The 23,457-nt window shown below is 32.3% G+C and overlaps 1 protein-coding gene across 2 annotated transcripts in view; it reads right to left on the minus strand.

The window, feature by feature from the left end:
• The window catches only part of LOC114333661 (teneurin-a), a 499,544-nt gene that overhangs the window by 361,162 nt on the left and 114,925 nt on the right, over positions 1 to 23,457 (minus strand). For both annotated transcript variants that reach the window (XM_050653925.1, XM_050653924.1), the window contains exons 3-4: positions 11,003 to 11,292; positions 7,670 to 7,786 (exon numbers count right to left, since the gene is read on the minus strand). In XM_050653925.1, the coding sequence (XP_050509882.1) occupies positions 7,670 to 7,786; positions 11,003 to 11,292 (407 nt within the window). The remainder of the gene's footprint in view (positions 1 to 7,669; positions 7,787 to 11,002; positions 11,293 to 23,457) is intronic.

The raw sequence follows: 23,457 nt of genomic DNA on the forward strand, positions 1-23,457 counted from the left end.
TTATGGATCCAACGAGTTACAAATGCAGAAGTGTTAAAAAGGCTGCAAAAGAATTGCGCGATCATAAAGAACGTCAAAATAAGAAAGCTAGAATATTTAGGCCATATTAGCAAAGCTTGGAAATATGACATATTAAGGCTCATAATGCAAGGTAAAATTAAATGTAAAATATCCATAGGAAAACGAAGAATTTCATGGCTGAGTGGTATAGTTGCAGCTCAGTAGATCTTTTCAGAGCAGCCGCCAATAAGGTACGGATAGCTGTGATGATAGCCAACCTGAGATAGGAGAAGGAACTACAAGAAGAAGAAGCCGTGTTTATTCTTAATCTGCGATCTGATTAAAAAAAACTGATTATTTTAACTCTCTACAATCATTACACAAATTAGTATAATGGTATTTGCCATTAGAGCAAAATAAACTTCCTCTTTCTTGAGTTTCTAGATGTAGATTCCTCTGAACTACAGTCAGTCTTGAGGTTCGAAAGGTAGTATTTCCTTAGTACTAGTATGGAAGTAGTATAGCCATCAAAGTAGTATTCCACCTGCCTTGATAACGATGCTTCATTAATTTAATATCTTGATGGAACCTCTCCTCCTGTTATTTGCTGTAAGAAAATGAAGTTTTACAATCATAATGCAACCTAGGTTCTGAAAAATTCTAATCAAGTCATTTACTTAATTTTTTATAATTAAGATTTTTTGGTTCCCAGGAAACCTTTGTCAACTGATTTGAAGCTTCTCTGTGCATTCTTTTCCTCAGTATCCATGCATTTTTCAAAGTACTTGCATTCAAAATTTCAAAATAAATACCTAGGGTCTTTTGTGTTTCAGATATTTAATTGGTTCTATACTTTATCTCAACCTGTATATTGTATATGGTGAACCCTTCTTCCTTTTCAATAAAACTAACATCTTGCACATTTCGGAAAAATCAGTGCCTGAGCTCCTTGACTATTTCTCGAAAGTTGTATCGTGTTTCTTTGAATGAAACTGTCTAAAAAAAGTTGAATTACATTTAGTTGGATAGATAAATTAGGCAAAATATACGTAGTTGATTTGCTTCGCTATGAGATTCTTCTTTTCTCGGAGTGAGAGGAGGCTGTGAAAAACCGTGAAAAACGTCCTTTCATACTGTGTACGTAATGGAATTAGCCATTAGAGCGTTGTTGAAAATGTTCCCGCATAAAAAGAAACATGAATTGCATAATAATGTGGAAAATTGGGGTGTAATGAGCGTGCGAGCGTAAAAGGAATTATAGCTTGGCTTCCTCCTCCTTACCTCTTTCCAGGGGCGGCGCCTACTGTAAAGTATTGGTAGTTCCGAGAAATAAGGGAAAAAATATCCTGTTGGTGACACAACCCCCTCCAGGCACAAATTAAATTTTTTAAGTAATATAGACATCTATAATAATAACCTATATGTTTCCTGCGGCCGATTTTGATGATATACATATAGTATAGTATAGTTGATCCAAAAGATGACATAACCCAGACATCCAAAGTGAAAGTTATCCTTCAACACCGAATTGTTCTATATGGTCCACACAATGTCCAGAAAAAAGTCACACCATTTTGAGCGTCGGGTTTGGGGGGGGGGGGAGAGGGGGGAGAAATCGGTAAATTTGTAGTTTTTCGCCAATGTTTCTAAAACTATGCGGTTTAGCATGAACAACCCTCTATACAAAATTGTTCTACATTAAATCTGAAATAAAAAAGTCCCTATGCATAATATTTCTAAAATGAATGGTTCCAAAGTTACGGAAGTAGTATAGTATAACTGGTCCAAAAAAAGGCCTAACCCAAACATCCAAAGTAAAAGTTTTCCTCCAACACCAAAATGTTCTATATGGTCCACATATTGTTCAGTAAAAAGTTACACCATTTTGAGCGTCCGGTTTGGGAGGGAGATGGGAGAAAAGCCGGTAAATTAGTAGTTTTTTTAAGTTTTTCGTCAATATTGCTAAAACTATGCTTTAGCGTAAACAACGTTATATACAAGAATATTCTACATGAAATTTAAAACAAAAGATGTCCTATACATAATTGTTATAAAATCAACGGTTCCAGAGTTACGGAGGGTGAAAAGTCGAGGTTTTCGATACTTTTTATATTTTTTGGGCAATATTTATGATATAACTATACCAAAAACCCAGACATCCAAAGTGAAAGTTATCCTCCAACACCAAATTGTTCTATATGGTCCACATAATGTTCAGAAAAAAGTCACACCATCTTGAGCGTCGGGTTTGGGAGGGGAGAGGGGGGAGAAATCGGTAAATATAAAAAGTATCGAAAACCTCCACTTTTCACCCTCCGTAACTCTGGAACCGTTGATTTTATAACAATTATGTATAGAACCTTTTTTGTTTTAAATTTTATGTAGAACATTTTTCTATAGAACATTCCTTACGCTAAAGCATAGTTTTAGAAATATTGACGAAAAACTTAAAAAAAACTACTAATATACCGACTTCTCCCCCATCTCCCTCCCAAACCGGACGCTCAAAATGGTGTAACTTTTTACTGAACAATATGTGGACCATGTAAAACAATTTGTTGTTGAAGGAAAACTTTTACTTTGGATGTCTGGGTTGAGCCTTTTTTTGGACCAATTATACTATGCTACCTCCGTAACTTTGGAACCGTTCATTTTAGAAGGGTTATGCATAGGGCCTTTTTTATTTTAAATTTAATGTAGAACAATTTTGTGTAGAAGGTTGTTCATGCTAAACCGCTTAGTTTTAGAAATATTGACGAAAAACGTAAAAAACTACGAATTTGCAGATTTCTCCCCCCTCTCCCCCCCAAACCCGACGCTCAAAATGGTGTAACTTTTTTCTGAACATTATGTGGACCATATAGAACAATTTGGTGTTGGAAGATAACTTTCATAACTTTCATTTTGGATGTCTGGGTTTGGGTCTAACTATACCCTACTAATAGTTATAAACAAATGAAGATAAAAAACGGCAAATTTTCGCTTTTTTCGTCTATTACCAAAAAGTTAAACATTTTAAACAAATTTGAGAGCAAGAAACTCATAAATCGTTTAAAAACCTCAATATGGCGTTCGCTGAATATGTCTATCCCTATTGGTTGCTTAGAAAATGGCAAAATAAATCATAAATTTTGAGGTTCTATAAATATTCATAACTTATGTAAAAATTAACTTAGAACCTTCTTATTACACGGAATGCTGAGACTTCTGGTGCTTAAATCATACCCTAAATGTTAAAGCAATTGGTCAATTAGTTTAAAAGTTATTTAATTTGTTTATCCCAAATTAATTTTTTTTGCAACACTATAAGTCAGAAAATGATGAAGTTACAGTAATACTTTGGATAGTTTATGAAAGAAGAAGATTTACACTATTAACTTAATCAAAAATAAAGACAAACAATAATTCTAAATATTGCAAGATTATTTTGCAAGAACATGTGAGTTAAAAAAAGAGGGGGGTTAACTTCGTTCCTAATTGTCCTAGGACAATTGTTTTTCTTTGTAAATGTGTATAAAAATTCAGTTTTTCTAAATATGAAAAAATAATTTTTCTACGGGTACCTAACGGTTAAAAAGTTATTCTAATTGTTTATAAGTAAGCAAAAAATCGACATGTTTTTGCAAAATTATTTTACACTGTTTAAAATTACTTTTTGTCATTTTTTTTAATTAATTTAATAGTATAATGTTCTTCTTTCATAAACTGTTTAAAGTGTTATTGTAACCTCATAATTTTCTGACTTATAGTGTTGCAAAAAAAATGAATTTGGGATAAACAAATTAAATAACTTTTAAACTATTTGAGCAATTGCTTTGAAATTTAAAATATAATTTAAGCACAAGAAGTCTCATTATTTCGTGTAATAAGAAGGTTCTAACTTAATTTTTACATAAGTTATAACATTTATAAAATATCAAAATTTATGACTTATTTTGCAATGTTCTAAGCAACAATTAAGGATAGATAAATGTTCCATTGCTCGATACAATTTGACTCTATTTACTCTGTCATAAAAAGCTTGTCTAAAATCAACAAACAAAACATGCACAGGAACTTTATCTTCGTAAAAAGTTGTCTATATCCCCTTTAAGCAGAATATTTGGTCTATAGCAGATCTATTTTTTCTGAAGCCGACCTGATACTAGGGAACAAAAAATAAAAGTCATTTACTTTTAAAAAGCAATTTTCTTATTAAAAAAAACTATATCGGTTTGTGTTTTTGTTGACCTTAAAATAAGTTAAATTTTTTTAAGTTCATCGATTTAACTTAAAACTACATTCAGTACGATTTTTACTGCAATTCTTAGTAGTTGTAGTTAGAAGTTGTTGTTACATATTATGGTTTTAAAAAAGTAAATATGCAAAGAAATCATCTTGATCGTGAAACACATCTGAAAAAGTACAGTAGGGCGGTTACGGCAGCGTTTTCAAGAAACTGGTGATATAAGGGCAAAACACACTGGTCTAACAAGAGCAACACAACCGGTATATGACAGGATTGTTCTCCTTCAGGCAATACGGAACCCCAATGTTACTGCCAGCCAGCTAAGAAGTGAGCTTCAAGACATTTATGCCATTAATGTCTCTGTCCAAACTATCAGGAATATAGTACGTTCTTTAACGGTAAAATATTGCAAAACCTCTACATTTTAAAGAACCGCTTGAATTGACATGAAATTTGGCATACACATAGCTAACAAGTCAAAGAAAAAAGTGATATTGCGCCGATATGTTCTTTTGCCCCGGGGGTGGTTTTCACCCCCGCTTTGGGGGCGAAAAAATATTCGTCCAAAGTAAGTCAGGAAATGGATAAACTGACTAATTTTAAGTAACTTTTGTTCTATAGATTTTTTTCACTAAGTCAATACTTTTCGAGTTATTTGCCAGTGAATATGTTCATTTTTTCAACAAAATAACCACGCTTTTAGACGGTTTTTCGCAAATAACTCAAATAATAAGTATTTTGTCGAAAAAACATTTGTAGCAAAAATATAGCCTGTAAAAAATTTAAAAAATGGTGTAAATATCACGTCTCTGTAGCTAGTAGAAGCAGAGTTATAGCTAATTAAAAATTGGTTCATATTCGTCAAATTCCAAATGGAATACTTTAACATGAAATAACCAAAAATGAAGCACATTTCGGGGAAAACTTATTACATCTTAATTAAAGTGTTTAAAAAAAGCTTCATTTTTGTTTTATAAAAAAAAATTCTAGCATCAAAAGTAAACAAGTTACGCTCAAAATAAAGTTAGTCCTTTTTTTTTGGTAGACAAATCGGGAAAATCGCTCCCTAATTAGTATCTCAAATGAACTTAATCGTTACGACTTTACAAGTTTCTTGACTCGTGTATGTATTGTTTATAGGATCTGTAAGTTTCATCGGTTCAAAGTCCTTATTTTTGGAAGGGCTGTAGTTAAAAGGGGTTGAACGAGTCACTGATCACGAATGTATGCAAATTTAGAAACACCAAATCTTAATCAATTTTTGTCTAACAGAAAAACAAAAAAATACATGAGATTCAGAAAAGCAATGCTGACTTTTTTTGTTTTTCGAGATTTTTGGTATCTCTAACAACTTCTAAGTTATTTAAAAAAAAGCATATTTTTCAAAATTAAAATTTTTGAAAATTTTAATTTAAAACCATTTTTTTTTAAATAAGCACTTTGAATCGATGAAACTTACAGATCATATAAACACAACATAAGTAAAATAATTTGTGGAGCGGTAACGATTAATTTCATTTAAGTTGCTAATTAGGTGGTGGCCTTCCCGATTTTTTTTTTGCCAAAACAAAAGGGACCAACTTTATTTTGAGGCGTAACTTGCGTAAATTTAATGCTAGAAACTTTTTATAAAAACAAAAATAAAGCTTTTTTAACACTTTAAAAAATTCATAATGGGTTTTCCCAAAAATTGCTTAATTTTCTGGATATTTCACTTCGAAATATTCTATTTGAAATTTGGTGAATATGAATCTATTTTTCATTGGCTATAACTCTGGTTCTACGAGGTCCAGAGAACTAAAGCGTACACCATATTTTTTACTTTTTACATGCTATATTTTTGCTAAGAACGTTTTTTTCGATAACATACTTACTTTTTGAGTTATTTGCGAAAAACCGTCTAAAAATGTAGTTATTTTGTTGAAAAATTAACATATTCACTCGCAAATAACTCGAAAAGTGTTGACTTGGCGAAAAAGCTCTATAGAACAAAAGTTACTTAAAATTAATCAGTTTATCCATTTCCGGACTTATTTTGGACATATATTTTTTCACCCCCAAGAGGGGGTGAAAGTCACCCCCAGGGGAAAAGCACACATCGGCACAATATCACTTTTTTTTCTTTGACATGTAAGCTATGCGTATGCCAAATTTCATGTCAATCCAAGCGGTTCTTTAAAATTTAGAGCAAAAACCGTGAAATAATGGACTAATAGATTGCACGAGGATAATCTTCACGCTAGACGTCTCATTAGAGTTCCAGTATTACCCTGTGAGAAGCGCAGAAGATTGGAATGAGTCGAAGAACATCAAATTTGACAAGAACGAGAATAGGCAAATATTCTGTTCACCGATGGATCCAGGTTTGGTTTAACACCCAATTCACGAAGATCGAGGGTGTGGCGAACACCTGGTAACGCATTTCGCTTGCAAAACTGTTCAAGAAGTTAACAGACATCAAGGAGGAACTTTGATGGTTTGTGCGGGAGTGTCAATAGGTTTTCGAACTGATCTCGTTTATTTGAAGGATTTTTAACAGCAAATAAATATCTAGATCCTTAAACTTATTGTTCGTCCATATGTTGCACAATTTGGAGAAAGTTTTGTGCTGATGCACGACAATGCACGTCCGTATGTTGCAAGAATTTTGAGACATTTTTTAATAAAGAAAATATTCAGGTATTGCCCTGGCCTGCTCAATCCCCTGACTGGAATCCCTTTGAGCAAGTTTAGGATATGCTAAAAAGACGTATACAACAGCAAGGATTAGTGCCCCAGACAATAGTAGAGCTGCTAAACTATATGCAAGAGCAATGGCAAGAGGCCAGATTTGTTGAATTTCAATATTTTTCAAATAAACTGTCAAATAACCATTTATTCTTCTTTAATTACTTTGTCCCCTAGACTATTTTGATGTGCGTATTTAGTCTATTTCACAATGTTCTTGACAATAATAATTGTGGAAGTGCACGTGTACATGTGCACTCATGAAAGAACCGCCGCCACTGCCTCCTTCCCCTCCGTTTCGCCGCCTCCGATGCGATGTTGCGGAGGCGGTATGTAGCTGTAGTCGATAATGCTACTTTGTGGATAAATTTAATTATAACTGGAGAGCTACGAATAGTTTCGGTGGTAATCTGAAATGAAGGAATTTGATTTTTAGCCATGGGTAGATGTATCTGCAGGTATGTGGAAACCACTTCTGCAATTATGTCGTTTAGTATGAGTTAATTGGAATCACATTTCTGGGGATTAATGGAAGCACTATTTTTATTCGATTTTCGTGCAATGTATGAATTAATAATCGATGGTATACCTATACTTAAACATACCTTACACATTGTTTTGTTTTCGAAAGAATACTTTGTTATTTTTTTATATTCATTCAAAGTCAATAGGGGGTTTGAAAATTGTACAGATTTGAATAAGTATATTCCTTACCTTCCGTTGACGGCTGTGTAGAAGATCCCATCATAATTTGATCGTTTGTTACATCTTTCACATCTTGAACTAGTATGCAGTTTGATGAGTCGATATTTGGTTTCATTGAACTTACAGCTGTAACAAAATAAGTAGCACATAAATAAAGCCTATTTTTTACTATCATCTACATACTTTTAACTGTCAAAAGACGAAGACTTATGAGAAGTGATGTGACGGCAAAAATACTCATTATTAGAACAAACCACGCAAGGCAAAATTCAAGGAAAGCAAAGTGTGGGAAGATGAGGAATATCCTGCCTTAAGAACTTAAGGGAATGGTTTGAATGCATTAGTGCAGAACTATTTAAAGCCATGGCAACAGGGATCCGCGTAGCTATGAGGACTTTTCAATAGAAGATGGAATGTGCAGAAGAAGAAGATACACGCCCTCACATACGGTTTTTTTTCGCCTGTGTTTTGATCAAAAACATGTTAACAGTAGACCAGGCTAGTTATAAGCCACACAGGGCATAGGGGTGTAACGTCAATATCAAGTACGGTGGTCTAGATATCTTTCTCTGTCGTGCGAGTGTATCTACCAAGAGGTGGGAGTAATGGAACGACACAAAAACAGAGGCGGCGGCCATCATATGCTAGAGAGAGTAAGCTAAGCGCCGGTAGAGAGAGACAGATAGACCACCGACCCTAACTGCTCCACGTTACGCTATTTCTCGGACCTAGCCTGATCTACTTGTTATTATATCTATGGTTTAAGGTGGATTTTCACAGATCCGATGTCCGACGGTACGATGATACGATAGAAATTTCAGAGAATTTCATTGGCTGAAAAGTGACAGTTGGGTTTTCGTACGAAATTAAAAAGTCATCGGAAGAAGTTAAAATTATTTTAACTTTTGCACGAAAATCGGAAGAATTTTGACACTGTTGACATTCTATCTTGAACGTCTTGATAACCTTACTTTTGTAAAGTGTTTATGTTTTTGATATATTGAAATGGAACAACAAAATCGTAATTATAAATGGATGTTGTTCTGAAACTATTTTCTTGTGGCATTTTTGTAATTAACTATTTTTAATGAGAAATAAGCCACAATTTTAATAAAAAAAATGATTTTATTTTTTAGTAAAATTGTGGCTTATTTCCCATTAAAACAGTTAATTATAAATGGATGTGATGGTACTTCTAACAATAACTCACATTTTTATCCTCTTCAAACAGATAATTTGACGAATCCATGATGATCCAAACAATAATAAGAATAAAATCGAAATAAAACTATCTATCTGTTCCTGTTCAATATCCAACAGCAAACATTTGTATCAAATATCAATCCATGGAATAATCTGACATATTACACAAATGTCAAAAAATTTCGGATACGACAATCAAATATAATCGTACGAAAAAATTTCGTATTTCGTGTCTTCGGATATCGGATCTGTGAAAATTGGCCTTTAGATACTATTTCGCCATTGCTACTCCTAAGCCAGAATCAAACAGGGAGGTGAATGGAAGAGACATGCCAATACTACTATAATTAAATGGTGGAATTGGTGATAAAGATTTGAGACTTTTACAACATCTATATTGGAATCAAGAAGCTTCTATTTTATTAGACAGCAAAGATTCAGACAAACTTTTCATTCAAAGGGATGTCAGATAAGATTGTGTGTTATCCCCATTTTTGTTTAACGTGTACTGAGAAATGATCTTTAAGGAAGCCTTGGAAGGGCAATGTGGAGTTCTAATTTGGGAGAAACTATTAGCAACATCAGATTTGCAGATGAAACCGCGATCATGACTGAACGTGTCTAATATCTTCAATTTCTTACAGATCAAGTTACTAGAGAATGCTTCAATAATGGACTAGGCATAAATACATCAGACAAAGATATTTGTAGTTAAGACGTTGGCTCTATGCAACTAATTGTCAATAATGAGACGATTACAAAAATTAACTATTTTAAATACCTAGATAATCAAGACACTAAATCCTGATGAATAAAGAGGAAGATTTCTTATAGAAAGATGAAGATTTCTTATAGAAATTGCAAGAGGAGCATTTATGAAACGATCTTTACTGTGCAATTTTCACCTGAACTTACAACTAAGAACCAAGTTCCTAAAATATTATGTGTACACTGAATTACTACAAGGATGTGACACCTGGATTATGAAGGTTAATATGAAGATGAATAAGTTAGAAGCCTTGGAGTTGTGGTCATATTGTAGAATGCTCAAAATATCATGGGTTCAGCGCATTTCAAACAAAAGTCTTAAACAGAATAGGTCAACGAGAAGGTGACTTGAGGAAGATGATAAAAAGGGAAAACTTGAAAATCTGGGACATATGGTATGTAGGAGATACTGGATAATGCAGATAATACTCAACGGAAAGATCGAGGAAACACAAGACTTGGTAGGAATAAATATTCATGGCTTCAAAACCTTCGTCAATGGATTGGCTTACCAGTAGATGAATTGTTACATGCCGCCCAAGATCGAGACTGATAACGGCGAATTTTCATGGAAACTACCCAAGCCTAAAATTGGAGCACGGTCCTCGAAGAACAAGAAGTATTTAAATATAAGTCTTTAAGACCTGTTGTGCTTAAGGGGGGGGGGGTGGGTATGGTTTGAAATCAACATATCAAGCACATACGAAACAAAAATTCAAAAAGATTTAATTAGCTTATGAGTTTCACGAGGTCACAACGTCGAGTTTTTTTTTTATTTTTAATGATTTTTGAATTTTTGGTATCACTAAAAAATCAAAAAAATGAAATTTTTGGTAAAAATTTTGTGAAAATCTACAGATTTATTATTGTTGAACAAAAAATAAGCTAAAAAGGAAAAATATCTCGACGTTGTTACCTCATGAAATGTCTAAAGAAAATCTGTGCAAAATATCAGGTAGATCGGCCGAGTAGTTTTTCAGTTACAATGTCCACCGCATTTGAAAAAGCAGTTTTGAGAAAAATGCGTTTAAAGTTTTGACAACTGCATCTTCATCTTCTTATTTGTCTGCCAAATCGTAAAGTGATGCACATTGGAATATGTTTTTTGAATCGAGGAGTAATCTACAAAAGAGAAGGCGAACAGTTGTTTAACGTTTCTCACTACGCTCAAGCGTGCTGGCGCGAAGTCGCGGCAAAGCGAGTCGAAGGTAGAGATATTCAACACGCTGTATCTCTGGTAATTTTACTCCGATTATTTTGTAATTATCAGAGAGTATTCTTGAAAGTATGCACTTTTATTTGGAATAATAAAAAAAATTAAATATTTCAAACCATACCCTCCCCCTTAATAAATAAAACATAATCGCTTACCTGCAAAATAAGCCAACATTGCTGATAACCCCACAGCCAACAAAATCAGTCCGATACTCAAACACTTCCATGAACATCTGTGCTGACATCTTTTATCGATATGAAACCTGGACGGCGAGTAAGGAGAGTAGTGCGAAGAGCTGGTCTGAGGGGCCGGTCGAACCAGAGGAAAAACTGGCATCACCAAGTTCGAGGTTTGTCCTCCCGGTCCGCTTGCTTGTAGCGTACCTCCTGGTGGGGCTGACGGTAGTGTCTGCGACAGCTGCGTTTGCTGCAGACCAGGTGCCAACCTGTAAAGAGAAAGAATATTAATGGTAGTATTCATTAAATAAATACAAATTTTTATTGGCGTTGAAAACTATGCTTATTATACATACATACATACATACATACTGTTGTATAATTTTTATGGGAAAAATATAGAAAATAAGTTTATATCAGAGACCACGAGATCATAAATTTTTATGGCCCTGTATATGACCAAAAATTGTAAATATTATAATTTAGTTAGTAAACATTGTTTTCGCGGAAAGTTAAATCGTTAAGCGATTTGTTATGGTTTCTCTGAAAGGACATACAATTATGCGGTAAATTTAGAAAGTACATTTATTTCGCTTTTGAATGAACAATGGCCTTTTATAAATGTTTTTTAGAAGGATAGGCAGTAACCAAATTTATTGAGTTTAGAATATAAGGCCTTTTGTTTAGCATTTTGAAACAACGAAAGTAATTTGGTGTCTCCTAGAATTTAACAAAATGGAAAAGTTGTATACAAAATAAATTAAGTCTTAAGAAATGAAAATATGGATGTAGTGGGCAGAGAGGATGTTTGTGATTGGCGAAAAAGATGGATGGAAGGGATGAGAGTGCTGAGTCTGATTTTGAGGGGAGAAAAATTGGTCACTGTGTGATGAATATCTGGAGAATACAGTCCAGTTTTTAAAAAGTGAGAAGTCGGTGTAAAGTGGTAAAATTGGCCTTTGCGAGCAGAATCAAGTTGAAACGAAATCGTTGACCGAGTTGAGAAGTTAATTTTCCTTGTGTCCGAGGAGATTTCTGTGTTCTGTCTAGAACGAGTAGCCGGTGGATATCGATTTGCACAAGATATCGAGCAGAGAGAATACTGAATAGAGATTTCTCAGGGCTAATTGATTTTAATATATCACCTTTAGTTTGTGGCTTCTAGTATTTCTCGTTGCTTACTTTATCCAGGACAAAACAAGGAAAATAAATATGCTCACAATCATATAAATTTTATAAATATTATTTATTCATATAATATACCATAAATTAATAAAAGATTTAAAATGTATGCTAAAACTTTGTTCTCTCGTAAAAATATTTTATCTACTAAAAATACATAATCTGTAATTCTACTATCTCCATTTCTTTTAACAAAATTTTATTTAAATGTTTCGGTGGACTGTAATTATTATAAAAAAAACAAAATTATATTTTCACTTTTTGAATAGATTACTGATGTTCTCTATGAATTTATGAATGAATAAATTATGCTGTAAAACTGTTAAATTGACATAAAACAAATATGGTATGTAATATCAAACAACTCTCTCTATTTACAAATAATCTGACTAACCTTATCTATTTTCTTAACTTCTTCGCATGGATTGTGTTGTCCTCGTTTCTCCCACACGTGCTCCTCGGATGATGCAACTGTTCTTCTTGTCCAAACTGTTTCCCAAACAAAACAGCACTCGCTTGAAATCTCTCCTTAATTTAGTCTCTGACTCGATACAAACAATATCATTCTTTATAATTCCAAGATTTTTTTCTCTCAGCCCGATATCTTGTGCAAAATTGATACAAACCGGCTACTCGTTCCAGACATAAAACTGGAATATATTCGGACACAAGGAGATTTTACTTCTCGACTGGATCACCAGTTCGTCTCAACAAAAATCTGCTTACACGGCTACCAAATTAACCACTTCACACAAAATCACTACTTTCCAAACTCGACTGGTCTCTTCATATCTTAATTATACAGTAAAACTTTTTCCCTCATCAAACTCAGACTCAAACATTCTATTCTCCCTCCATCGGTCTCTTTCGCCAATCACAAGCATTCTCTCAACATTACCTTCCTACTTTCATTTCTTAAGAACAGATAGTGTTGTATATAAATTTTCTGTCTTGTCAAATTTCCAGGAGATATTAAAATTAACTTCTATCTTATATCCTAGAAAAAACCCTCTAGGCTAAAACTAAACAAACCGTCGTTGCTTTCGAGGAAACCATTTAGAAACGTCCTATTGTCCACTCCAACCGCGAATACATCCACTTTCTAAAACCGATCGTAATTTAGTTCCATTGTTTTGAATTGTTAAGTCCGTTCATAGAATCTATATCACTACACTTTTCCTCTTTACCACGAAACACTGCTTACGACTAGTTATAATATTTACAAATTTTGGCTATATACAGGACGACGAAACTTTATGATCTGGTGGTCTTGGATAAAAAATGAATTCTCTCAATTTTCCCCATAAAAATTATATAACAATACATACATACATACTATTGTGTTTCAATTTATCAATCAAAGATAGAATAAAAATTTTAAATTTTTTAATATAACGCGGGCACATAAATTTGATACACCCTGTATATTGATTTGTAAATATTTATTAGAAGTTAGCTTTCACGCAAGGTGGTTTCTCCTTAATGAATCTTTCCATGAAGAATATTAAAAACATTTGTAAATAAAAGTGAAGTGAAAGTTATTTAGGATTATTATTTTAAACAGATTGTTTACGGGAAATGTAAAACCACAGGTAGATGTAATTATTAGGTCTTAGAAAATTAAGGTAAACACAGTTTGGAATTTTAATCTCTTTTTGTTTAACCCCGAGTAAATTTTGTAGAATTTCCCAAAAATAATTATTATGATGGTAGGAATATTTTTGAAAGTATGAGTGGGTGTTTCGAATGAAAAAAAGAATGGGGGAAGAAGAAATGTCTCTGATTGGTTTGGCAAATTTGGAATGGGAAGGAGAGAAGGTTGAATTTTCAGATAGTTTTGAAAAGAGGAATTATTGTGTTACCGGCAGCCGAGAGGAGCAGTCAAAAGTTTTCGTGAGTAGTTCAGAAGCAAGTACTAGTGGTTGTGTCTGATAAGTGAGAGTAGCTGAAAAGTGGAACGAGAGACAAATCAAATCGAGAAGAAATACCTCTTTGATTCTGTAAAGTCCAAGAGAGTAAGTTACAAGAATTATCGTTATTAAAATTATTTGTGACACCAAGTAAAAAAGATACTTGGGTCTCAGGAGATTATTGTTGAGAGAAAGAGAGGAGAGAGATTTGGAGTTTATTGAACGAGTCCTGGTCAAAGGAAGCCTGGCTTGTGTTTTGGAGAAATAGTTGCTGGTATCCTGCTGGATTGTTTGCTGAGAACGGAGAGGGTTTTGATTGGTAGCCTAACATAATCAACAAGGAGGAGCTGTTTGGGTCAAGAGGAGACATCATTGTGTGTGAATCAAAAAGGTCAGTCAATAACCTATGTGATAGATTTTTTTTATAATCAGAAGTTAATTTTTTTACGTAAAAGCATATGAATTTAAGATTCCAACAGTTTAAAAAGTTTAATAGGAAGTATAAGTAATTTTGCGAATACCAAATTTTGTTTGTTTAATTGATAAATTTACAGAACATTGCTTTTGATAATAAAGGTAATTGTATGTTTTTATTTATGATTTTTCTATTTATTTCCTTTTTCTATTTTATCCCGATAAGGATCAACTAAGAGATACTGAAACCACGAGAGAAGATAAGTATAACATAAGATAATTTAGACATTTTTTTATATTATAAAAAGGCACCCTGAGAATCTTTCTTAATTTTTATGTATGATTTGCGTTAATTAAATAATTGATCAAGTAAATAATAATTAATATAAAAGTAATAGAAAGCAGATCATAACAATACATACATACATAATATTTACAAATAAAATTTTTTCAATCTAGGACATTTTAGTACATAACTAAGCGGTGATAATACCAAAGTTCATAAAGTAACTTAGAAGCAACAGATTATAATTTTTACAAGCATACAATATATATGTTGTACAACGTCAGTCGATCACAGACACTTATAATTAAAAAAGAAGTACGACAGGGATGTATCTTGTCCCTGCTTTTCAACGTTTCTAACTCTACTAGCTTCTACTCTAGAACGCCTGCAGACATTAATTGGTAGTGTCATTGAGAGCTGTAGCACATCAAAGAAACATGAAACGTGAATTACGTTTCATGGAAATAAACCACTGCTAAACAAATATATGTCCGGCCATTTATGAAACTCTCCGAAAATAGAAATGTGTCATGAGCATGAATCACACTCGTTTCATTGGTAGGCGGACTTTGAGATTTGTTTAGCAGTGTTTTCTTTTCATGAAACATGTTTTCCGTTTCATGTTTCATGTTTTTCGCTTCATGTTTCTTTGGTGTGCTAAAGGCTAAGGAAGCTGGTCTGGATCTAAACACACAGAAAACCAAAATACTAGTAATAAGTATACAACAGGTTATAAAATCGTCTGTATATGTAAATAGTACAAAACTTGACCAATTTGATCAAATTGTTTAACTTGGATGTCAGTTATGTAAATTGTAACGGAGAGAGACACGGTTCTAGGTGTTCTAGGTCTTACCTTTATGCTGTGGAATCTTGGACTGTGAATAAAATTGATCTAAATTGCCTTAAGGCTTTCGAAATGTGGTGCTATAGAAGAGTTTTAAATGTTGCTTGGGTGGAGAAGGTTCGAAACTTTACAATACTAGAACGTCTTAACAAGACTACTAAGATTATATTAAGAATCAAGAAGAGAAAGTTCCAAATATAGAGCGCTACGATGCCAGGGAAAATAGCAAGCAAACGCAGACCAGGACGAAGAAGGAAATCATAGTTAAAAACTTATGAGATTGGTATGGTATTGATATAGGTATGTTGCTAAGGGTAGCAGTAAATAACATTAAGATACCTATGATGGTAACCAAGGTTCTGAAAAGATATGGTACATGAAGAAAAACAATTGGATATGATGCTGGTATCGCTGAGTGATGCCTGACAGGCCTCACCCGTGCGCTGAAGGGTTAAGAAATATTATTAATTTTTTTGTCTTTATTATTATATTATTTTGTTAAGTAATGATTGAGCCTCTATTATATCAAATTAGTGATTTACAAGCAAATTTTGTAATTTAAAAAAGATCTGAATTTATTTACCATCGAAATCAAACCACGATGGGTAACAGCCTCTAAACTTTCCCAAATACGCTTTTTATACATTCACAAATCACATTAATCTATCAGCAGACAAAAGCATCCTGAAATTCACGCTCAATGAATACGGCATCTACAGTATACACAAAAAGAAAGCCAGCAAAAAGAAGACACAAGAGGCAAGAGGAGAAAAAAAGTACGAATCGTCAATGTATACACACAATTCCAACAAATATTCGATATCCAGCCTCTCGATTAAACCTTTTACTATAAAAATCGGATATCCGTTTCGGAGACGAAGAATTTCTTCCTTTAGATAATAATGCGAAAAGAAAGGCGACATTCCACTGAAATATATTGTCGCGAAGGGAATATCCAAAAGCTTATAGACACATTAATAGAATTCTTCGAATGTTTCATATCAAAGCGTTCGAATCCCATTTTGAATTTTATATTTTCGATGGATGTTCGAGAGAGGCTTAAAAATTACATTTATCATCGTATACATGAATAAATATATCTTACTCACTACAACACATTTGTGGGCTTAAAAACGTCGTTTTTATACCAGCTTAAAAAAGCTTAAAATTTTAAACGTCTCTACATTTGGACGTTGAGAGGTGACTCAAATTTTTTTGCAGAAATTGCTTGAAAATAACTCAAATAATGATATGTGAGTTATTCTCCCTCTCAAGAAGGTCCGGAACATTGTTTAAATAATCAAAATGTCAAAAAATGAAGGAAAAATTCTATTTTTTTCTTCGTTTTTTGATTATAACTTTCAAAGTATTCATTTATGAAAAAAAGTTGTACTAACATAAAAGTTGTGTAATTCAATTTCCTATAATATAGAATTGGTTAAAAATTTAAAAAATAGTCACCCTTGTTGCAAAATAGCAATAATTGCGAAAAAACCATACAAAAACAAGTATTCGCATTTTACATTTCTTAACCGCTACACTTAGGACCTTCACATTTCACCCAGAAAAACTTTATGATACAGTAAAACACTACTGTAAATTTCATTAAGATCGGTTTAATAGATTTTGCAAAATAAATTGTGCAATCCAGCTTTCGCAAAAAAAATTCATTTTTTCAAAATGTTACAGGACTGAAAATAAAGCAGATAGAAAGTTGAAATTTTTTTTGCATATAGAAGTGTACTGTTCCTTTCATTTCAAATTTACCAAATTAAAATCGATTTACTACCACGACGTCGGGAATTTTTTTAACTAAACATTATTTATTGGTGCTACGCGCAGGACAGCGGATAGTTTGCTCTGATTGGGCATTCCAATGACCTTTGATAATGATTGCTACATTTTAATTTTTATTACATTTCGATATAAATAAATAAATTTGTTTATTGCAAAATAAAAACACATAATCTATCCTTTGAAATAATACTTTTTTTAGCAAAACTTTCTTTGTTCATATATTTTAACTTAGAAAATAAAAGTTTATTATTTTTAAACATATGCAATTGTTTAAACAATATTTCACGAACAATAATAAAATTAGTTTGATTTTTGTGAAATTAAAATATTAAAATACAACAAAATATAGAGTAATAAAATAATATATTAGATAAAGATTGGAAGAAATTTTGGTAGAAATCAACTTGTGTGAATCGAACACAGCTGTCCTGCGCGTAGCACCAAAAATTAATGTTTATTTAAAAAATTTCCTGACGTCGTGGTAATCAATCGATTTTAATTTTGCAAATTGCAAATGAAAGGTACAGTACACTTCTATGAGCAAAAAAAATCAACTTGCTATCTGCTTTATTTTCAGTCCTGCAACATTTTAAAAAAATGAAATTTTTTTGCGAAAGCTGGATTGCAAAATTTATTTTGCAAAATCTATTTAAATGATCTTAATGACACTTACAATGTTGTTTTACTATATCATAAAGTTTTACTGGGTAAAATATGAAGGTCTTAAGTGTAGCATAAATGGTAGAAAAATGTAAAATGCGAATACTTTTTTGTATGTTTTTTTTTTGAAATTATTGCTATTTTGCAACAAGGGTGACTATTTTTAAAATTTTTAACCAATTCTATATTGTAGAAAATTTAATTTCGCAACTTTTATGTCACAAAAACTTAGTAACAAAAAATCGAATTTTTCCTTCATATTTTGACATTTTGATTATTTAAACAATGTTTCGGACCATTATGAGTAGGAGGATAACTCAAATACTATTATTTGAGTTATTTTCAAGCAATCTCTGCAAAAAAATTTAAGTCACCTCTCAACGTCCATCTCAAAACAGATGCGCCCTGGACTAAAGTACATATTCGAACAAAATAAAAGAGACAAGTAATGAACTATTTTAAATGTGAAATAAGCCACAATTTTACCAAAAAAAAAATGAATTTATTAACGTTTCGAAGCCCAAGTCGGGTGTCGTTGTCAAAATACAAAATAATACTAAATAAACAAAAATGTTGTTGCTTAGTAAAAAATTCTTCGAATAATTTATTTAATCTGACTCATTTATATCGGCAATTCAGGCATGTGTTATACATTTTAAAGTAGAAGACTTTAAAATGTATAATAAGTTCATTATAAAATTAAACGAAACAGTAATAAATTCATTTTTTTGGTAAAATTGTGGCTTATTTCCCATTTAAAATAGTTCATTATAAAAATGCCACAAGGAAATAGCTTCCTTCAGAACAATAAAAAGAGACAAGGATTCCCAAATTGTAATAATTTTAACACAAATTAATATTATCTAAAATATATTAATATTATGTATAATGGATAGTTATTATTACATGCCTGTTATTGATTACATGCCATGTATTACATGCTAACAGGTCTCCCTGACGCAAACCCCTTCGTACTTTGAACTTTTCTGAGAGGCTACCCTCCAGTGCCACTGGATTTCTAGCTTGACCAACTAATTTTCACTAGTTTAACCAACTTCTCCGGTATCCTAATTAAACGGAGTGTATGATAAAGACGTTTCCTTACGACTGTAACATAAGCCTGCTTGAAGTCTTTAATGAGGAGCTTCATGTTTAGCTGTTGTCCATAGGTACCGCTCTGTAACATCTTCAGTAGGAAAATCTGATCGATGATAGATCTTCCTTTCTTAAAACCACCTTCATATACATACTAACATATCTGTTATAACTACCTGTATACATACTAACATATCTCTCTAATGTTTCTCTTATCATCTTGGCAAGGACTTTATAAATTACATGAAGCAAAGCGATACCTCTGTACCTTTCATATTGAGATTTATCTCCCTTTTTAAATTACCGACGTATTACAGCCTAACTCCATTGTTTCAGCATTTCTTCTTGATCCCATATAATCTTTAGTAAGCTACATATTCGCTTTTCTAATATTTTACCCCCATGTTTAACCATCTCTCCAGGGATGTCTTCCTGGAGAGAAAGACATCTTCCTAAAACTTCCATCACTTGTATCACTTCCATTTGAACCTCGTCATTACCTTCCTGCCTCTCATTTATACATAATGCTAATTTGTATAAACATTAACCTGCATTATTATTAACAGGCAACTGTTGCCACCAACCATTCAACAGGCGAACAACTCAATTTGGGGTCAAATGGTACCCTGGGCATAATACATTTGATATTTTGTGCATCCATGTTTAATTTCACAATTATACTCGATGTTTTATAAAGAATTTTACTTGTTTTTGAAGTTATACTTCTTTAGGCGCGATTGGGAGTGAATTTTATTATTCTGGGCGCATGCGCACCCAGACAGTATGGACTTCGTTGCTAAATATTTCAAGTTACGTCATATCAGTGCAAAATAAGGTGTGAAAAGAAAATATTTTATATTAGTGTTTTTAGTAAATATATTTATTATAATTTTTATGTCTTTGGATTTGTCTTGCTCGGGAGTAAGATAAGTTTTATTAAAACATTTTTATATTTATTATACTTCACTTCGTCTGTTTGTTACCGTGAATTGTCATTATGTCCGAGAAACTATATATACAGAGAAGTCTTGGCGTTATTGGTAGAGCATTCGGCTACAGATCGAACGGTCTTGTGTTCAAATTAGGTAAGCATTAAAATTAGTTTAATATTTAAATAAAATAAAAAAAGAATGTGTGTGTACTTTGTACGCACGTAAGAAGTTATACTTCTATTATAATATAATCTAACTTCATATTATGATTTCAATGAAATCAATATATCTATCTACTTTAAACAGTTTTTTTGGATAGTATTTAAATATTAAACTAATTTTAGAAAGAACAAAAAGAATACCAAAAATTAAAAAAAAAAGGATATGACTTTATCAGGATTCGAACAGGGGACCTCTCGATCCCTAGGCGAATGCTCTACCGATCAGCTACCACCGCTTTTGTATTCAGTCGATCATTTCTCGGACATAATTACAATCACGGTGACAGATACATTAATTAAAAATAAACATTGTCAATGATACTTATAAGGAGGAAGACAAATCCACAGACATAAAAATTATAATAAATATATTTACTAAAAACACTAATAATATATTCTTTTCACGCACACCTTATTTGCGCTACATAACTTAAAAAATTTAGTGACTAATACCACACTGTCGGTGTGCGCATGCGCCAGGTAATGTAAAAATTCACCCTCGTGCCTAAAGAAGTATAACTTCAAAAATAAACTGTATAAAGTATAGTTATTTAGTTGAAATCATATAATAGAAGTATAACTTTAAACGCGGATACTTTAAATTGTCTACCAGTAGAACTGCACCGTCTGAAAACAAGTTTTTGAAGTTATACTTCTTTACCGGCGATATGAGGGTGAATTTTTATATGTTAAAACCTACGATCCCGGCGCATGCGTATTATAACTTTGTTCTGATTGGATGTTCAAATGACATGTCAAAAATTATTCAATATGGCGGCTGTGGCACAGCTGTAGTTAGATTATTAATGGTTGTTGCGTTTTAAAATTTGTGTGAAAAGAAACAACAAACAAAATTTAGTTAATAGTTATACTGCCTTTTTAAATAGTTTTCATATATACCTCGTCCAATTTACTTACCGTTGCACGTCATCCGCGCCATAGCCTGTGACACGATACCAACACGAAATATCTAGGCGGTAGGTGTGTTCTCCTTTAGAATCATTTTGATTCTAAAAAAGAACACACCCACTGCCTAAATATTTCGTGTTAGTATCGTGTCACAGGCTATGGGGCGGATGACGTGCAACGGTAAGTAAATTTGACGAGGTATACCTATATTTTAGGACTTTTGGACTATTTTGGACAAGGAAAACTCATTCTAATTTGGTAAGTAGTTTTTATTATAATCATATTGTAATTATACATTTGGATTAGGTTGAAATACAGTAGAGCGTCGATTATCCGAACTAATTGGGGGACATAGGTGTTCGGAAAACCGATTTGTTCGGATAATCGAACTACAATATATTGATACATATTTATAGTCATACATATTTATCCACAAGTGAATAAAAGCCATATTTATATACCTACATATTTATTTATATCTTGATAATGACAACTAGCAACTAAACAAAAAAGTGCAGTCTTTGCAACAACATAATTATTTTTGGATACAATATTGAAGAAAATTGAAGATATTTTAAGCGTCAATTACTAACGCTTGCTCGAATAATCGACGCTCTACTGTACATTTATTTTCTCAAGAATGGGGATTTTAGAGATAAATCCCAAATTAGGTCCGATTTTTATTTTTAAATTATGATTTTTTGGCGTAGATTTATTTATTTAGTAGGTATGTAATGCTTTGATTTACATACTTAATTTGATTTCCAACAAAAGTTCTACCAATATTCATCTAATATATTGTTTTCTTACTGTTTTGTTATATTTTAATATTTTCTTCCACAAAATTTAAACTATATAATTTAATTATATTAAAAACAACTGTCAAACAGTAAAACGTTCAGTTACCCTCTTTTTCCACATGACAAATAATGTGGAATTGGACCAGTGAGTCTAGGCTTCGATTACGAATCAAAGCGCCACGAAATTCACGGGTTCGATTCCCGATGCAAGTTTTTATTTTTTATTTTTTTATGCATTTTATGATTGTAAGTATATTTGTTATATAATTTTTTTTTCAGAAAATGCGTATTTAAAATTTTTGCAAACAATTATTATCGTTCATAAATAATTTTTTCTTTGTGGCATTTTTCAATGTGTTTGTGTGCGTTTTATTCTTTTATTTTTTAAAATTTTTGGTATTGTTTTAAAAATCACATAATATGTAGTAGAAGTATAACTTCTTACGTGCGTACAAAGTGCACACACATTCTTTTTGCACTTAGGTTTGAACGTGAATGAACTCAGATATCAAATGGATGTAGGACAATAATTATTCCATGTTGCAGAATGTCGAGAATACTTCAAAATGGTGATCGCTAACGTCGGATGATTTTGATATGGTACCTGAAGAAGAAAAAATGCGCTTTATTGTTGTTGTTTCCTGGATTTGGTTTCAATAGCTTATACCAATAAAAAAGTCAGATTTTTGGTCTCTTAGAAGTTTGTTCAGAAAAATGATATTCAGTAATAATAATCTGTGATAAAACTAAAGCCAAAAGTGAGCCCTAAATTCAGTATTTTCCGTCACAAAATATGTAAAATATTTAAAAGATATAAAGAATATGTTATGATAAAGTCATTTTTTACGTAACACTTAAATTATTATGCAAAATTTCAAAAACACGCGCTTTTGAAATTGCTTTGCTTAACAAAATTAAGTAAAAAAGAAGAAGAATAGTTTTAGATAGCACCCTTGTTATGACAATCGTCGAATTTAACGCTCTTTTGAAAATCACATTTCACTTGAAGCGACTGACTATCTGCAGCAGACAGGACATGCAGGCTATTTTCTTTGTAAGCAACTCATATATACTCTAAAGGAATCAAAACTTCATTCTGCCTTGAAATTTTGCATGCATATATACATGTATATCAGCTTGAGAAGGGATAATGCAATTACAGTGCGGTCTCTGCAATCTTTTCTCGAGGGTTTTTATACCGAAATTACTTCGAAATATGATAAACTGTACGACTATAATTGAAGTAGGATGATGGAAAAGTAATATAAAACTATGGCAAAAGTTTTGCACCACAAAAATATTATGATTATTTTAAAAGTTTATTTTGTCGTGATTATCGGATTTCGCTAATTTTTATTTTATTAATTCAGATTTTCTTCTT

The sequence above is a fragment of the Diabrotica virgifera genome, chromosome 6, assembly GCF_917563875.1.
Source record: "Diabrotica virgifera virgifera chromosome 6, PGI_DIABVI_V3a".
Taxonomy (NCBI): Eukaryota; Metazoa; Arthropoda; class Insecta; order Coleoptera; family Chrysomelidae; genus Diabrotica; species Diabrotica virgifera.